The sequence below is a fragment of the Entamoeba dispar genome, genomic scaffold, assembly GCF_000209125.1.
Source record: "Entamoeba dispar SAW760 scf_1105229464011 genomic scaffold, whole genome shotgun sequence".
Classification (NCBI taxonomy): Eukaryota; Evosea; order Mastigamoebida; family Endamoebidae; genus Entamoeba; species Entamoeba dispar.
Genome location: NW_001855979.1, coordinates 1 through 3,801, shown reverse-complemented (window position 1 = coordinate 3,801; position 3,801 = coordinate 1). Strand labels below are relative to the sequence as shown.

The 3,801-nt window shown below is 20.3% G+C and overlaps 1 protein-coding gene across 1 annotated transcript, besides 12 other annotated features; it reads left to right on the top strand.

Annotated features, from left to right (window-relative positions):
- Positions 1 to 11: 11 nt before the first annotated feature.
- Positions 12 to 121: a microsatellite.
- Positions 100 to 178: a microsatellite.
- Positions 125 to 178: a microsatellite.
- Positions 179 to 194: 16 nt separating this feature from the next.
- Positions 195 to 359: a sequence feature (AT_rich).
- Positions 360 to 632: 273 nt separating this feature from the next.
- Positions 633 to 674: a sequence feature (AT_rich).
- A 115-nt stretch (positions 675 to 789) lies between these two features.
- Positions 790 to 870: a sequence feature (AT_rich).
- Positions 871 to 1,061: 191 nt separating this feature from the next.
- Positions 1,062 to 1,153: a microsatellite.
- A 634-nt stretch (positions 1,154 to 1,787) lies between these two features.
- EDI_127450 (uncharacterized protein) lies at positions 1,788 to 2,468 on the top strand (the record flags this gene model as incomplete). Its single annotated transcript, XM_001741735.1, has 1 exon — positions 1,788 to 2,468. The coding sequence occupies one exon, from the start codon at positions 1,788 to 1,790 to the stop codon at positions 2,466 to 2,468; it is 681 nt and encodes a 226-aa protein (XP_001741787.1).
- Positions 2,306 to 2,351: a sequence feature (AT_rich).
- Positions 2,469 to 2,932: 464 nt separating the features above from the next.
- Positions 2,933 to 3,030: a microsatellite.
- Positions 3,031 to 3,123: 93 nt separating this feature from the next.
- Positions 3,124 to 3,195: a sequence feature (AT_rich).
- A 115-nt stretch (positions 3,196 to 3,310) lies between these two features.
- Positions 3,311 to 3,354: a sequence feature (AT_rich).
- A 208-nt stretch (positions 3,355 to 3,562) lies between these two features.
- Positions 3,563 to 3,611: a sequence feature (AT_rich).
- Positions 3,612 to 3,801: the final 190 nt, after the last annotated feature.

Here is a 3,801-nt window from a genome sequence, read left to right as displayed (position 1 = left end):
TATAATACTTCTTTCATTTCATTATGATTATATTTATTCATTCTCTCTTTTGATTTATTCTCTTTACATTTCTTCTATTTAATTTCATAGTTAATTTCAAAATTAATTTAATTTTAATTTAAATAACAAAATATAAATAACAAAATAAATAAAAATAGAATAAATTTAATTAAAATAATAACATTTTCTTTTTCTTATTTTTGTTTTATCTTTTTATAATTAAAACTTAAAAATAAATGAACTATTAATTAATTATCGTCGAACTTAATTTATTATTTATAAATAGATTTATAAAAAACAAAAAATAAAAACAAAAAAGAATAAATTAAATAATAGTACTATTTTATTATAATTAATTTGTCATTTTCTAAAATACAATAACATTTCTTTCTTTATTTTCTCTTTTCAAATGCTTTTCCACTCCTTGTTGATACTTTAATTATTTCTTGTTGAAATCCTTTCTAACTCTATTAATTTCTTTTCTTCTTGTTTCTCTTTGAAATAGTTCATTTCTTCTGATAAAAGATTGAGAATAACGGTTGTTGTTTATGATGGAAATAAATTGAAATACATCTACTCGAATGAGATGACTTACATCCATCATAAACAACCAAATGTAATGTGTAAGTTCCTATTAAATAAGAATTAAATTAATGATGATTTTAATTTTTATTGAAACAATCAATTATGATAAAGAAAAATAAATGAAATAAGAAATTGATAGTATCAAAGAAATAGAAGAGATTAATGTATTGATAATAAGAACAAACAATGAAATCATAAGAGATGATTTAAAATAATTTATAAATTTTATAAATTAAATGGTTATTTAATTGATAATGTTAATACAAATAATTTTCATTTTATTTTGTGTGTTAATTGATGGTCATCATCATTTTCTTTCTCATATTATCATTCATTTCATATTTTGTAATAAACCACATCTCAATTTTATTAATCATTAATCATTTCTTATTCTTATTGAAAACAAATATCACTTCATACATTATTTATTTATCATCACATTCATAACAATGTTTATATTTCTTATTTCTGACTACTTCATTTATTCTCTTTCTTTTCATTATCTTCTTTTCATATTTCATTAATCTTCATCATTTTTATTGTCTTTTTATTTCTTTTCTTTCTTTTTAACATTAAAATAACATGATATTCATTATCTTCTCATTTATTAATTAGTTGTTTGTGTTTTTACACAATTCATTAATCAATTCCACTTCAACATCAACAATAATAAAATACATCACTTCATACAAATTGGTTGTGTTTGAAGAAAAGGAAAAGAACTTAAAAAGAACAGAATGATTGAAGAAATAAAGAAGGAGTACAAAACACTGAAATGTAGTGTGATTGTTATTCCAAAAACAAGTAAAGAGGTAGTTGAGAGGATTAAGAAGAATGGAGAGAAGTATAAAATGATTTATATTATCTTTAGTGGATTAATGAATGGAATGATTTCATATTGGAAGAGTGAAAGTGGAGGAATTACTTATTTGATAAGTACAATGATTATCATAATGATGTATTTGAAAAATAAAGAGAGAGTTAATAAGATGATGGCAAGATTGAATATACCAGTGTGGATGATAACATACATTGGAAATATTGTGAGTGTTATTGTGATGGGAATGAGAGGAGAAGGAGGAATTTGGTATTTGTATGTGTCAAACAGCACATCAATTATATTTGGGATACACTCTATTATAACAAGTAATTATAATTGAAATTAATTGTTATTCATCTTGAAAATAAAATAGAAGAAGAAAATGGGAAACACCACTACAAAATATAAAGACAATAAAGGGAAATTAAATATCGAAAATATACTGAATGTATGTCGATATATTAATAAAGAAGAGGATTATATACAAATGATGATGGTGAACAAGAAATACAAAGAGATTCATAAGAAGATGAAATACAATCCATTCAGTATTAAATCAAAAAAGATTTTTCCTAAATTAACAAATCAATTTTTATATTCAAGAAATGACAATAAAATTAAAGGAGTTCATCATATTTTAGTTGAAGTTATTTCATATTCAACATATATGAAAGAAATAGATGATGATATTTATTGTTGTAATATTAAATATGAAGAAGAAGATAAAGAAGAATATGGAGAAAAGATAGAAAATGAATGTAATTGGATAGGCAGATATTATGATAGAGAAATTACAGAAATAAGAATTGAAGAACATATTAAACAATGTGTTGATGAATGTTTTAATGGATATACAAGTTTAACAAAAATAGAATTATCACCACATCTCTATAAACTTCCATTTAAATGTTTTAATAATTGTAAATCATTAATAAAAATTAATATTGAATATGTTACATATATTGGAGATAATTGTTTTTCAAATTGTACAAGATTAAAAGAAATACGAATGAATAAAGACATTGGATATGTTGGGGTAGTTTTTGGAATTGTAAAAGTTTAATAAATATCAGAAGTTCAGGGAAAATACATAATTATCAAAGCATTCCATATTGGGTTTGGATGATATTAAAAGAAGAAAATAATTCAGTTGAAGAAATTGAATATACAAATAAAGATAGAGAAAAGTAAGGATATGAAATACCAACAGAAGTCAAACGAATAGGAAATGGATGTTTTGAATGAAGTCAAATTAAAGAAATTACTATTCCTTCAAATGTAAGAGATATTGGAAATGATTGTTTTGGTTATTGTACAAATTTAACAAAGATTGAAATACATGAAGGAATTAAAGAAATTCCAAAAGGATATATGAAATAATGTGGACAAATACAAAGAATTGAACTTCCACAAAGTATAACTAAAATAAACACAGAAAGTTTTAAAGAATGTATAAAATTAAAAGAAATTAACATTAATCCAAATACAATAATAATTGAAAAAGGAGCATTTGAAAAATGTCCAAATATTAATTATGAATAATAAATTAATTTAATTCAATTTGATTGAAATTGATTATTTATTTGTTTATCAAATAATATCAATATTAAATAATCTAATTAATTTTAATATTTTTAAAAGATATCATAGAATGTTATCATAATATAATAACATTCATCTATTTTATTCTGTTTATCATTTGTTTTATTCTCTTATTCATTTTATTATCAAAATTGATATTTATTTATTCAAATTTCATGATATTGATAATAATATTCATTATAAATATTCTCTAACTCATTATTTATTATTGATTTGGTGTATAATTGATTGTAATAATGTTGAAATTCATTGTATTATTTGTATTATTATGATAATAAATTGATTATATGAAAAAGAGAGATGAATAATATTAATTTACAATATTATGATTATATTCTTTATAATTAGATAATTCAAATAGAAATGATAAAGAAGAAATGATAATTATCAATAGAATTATTAAGTGTATGATTTGATTAATCAATTTGTTATAATGATAAATGATTTATAATATAACATGATATTCAATTGTAATAACAATAATGAATACTATGATGAATAAGTCTGATTGTATTCATTTTATTCATTAGTATTAGTTGTATTATATGATGATACAATAATAAAATAATTTTTAATTGAATTATAACAAATAATAAGTAATTAACATTATTCATGTTTTTATCATTTTAACAATAATTCATTTTCTTAATCATCTTATTCTATGTTATTAAATATGTATTTTCATTAGTTTTGTTCAATCTAAATTGGTAAAATTGAAATTAATGGATAATTTATTACGAATTAATTTGATATATATTATGTATAGTTCTAATAACTTGTAATATTTCATTATT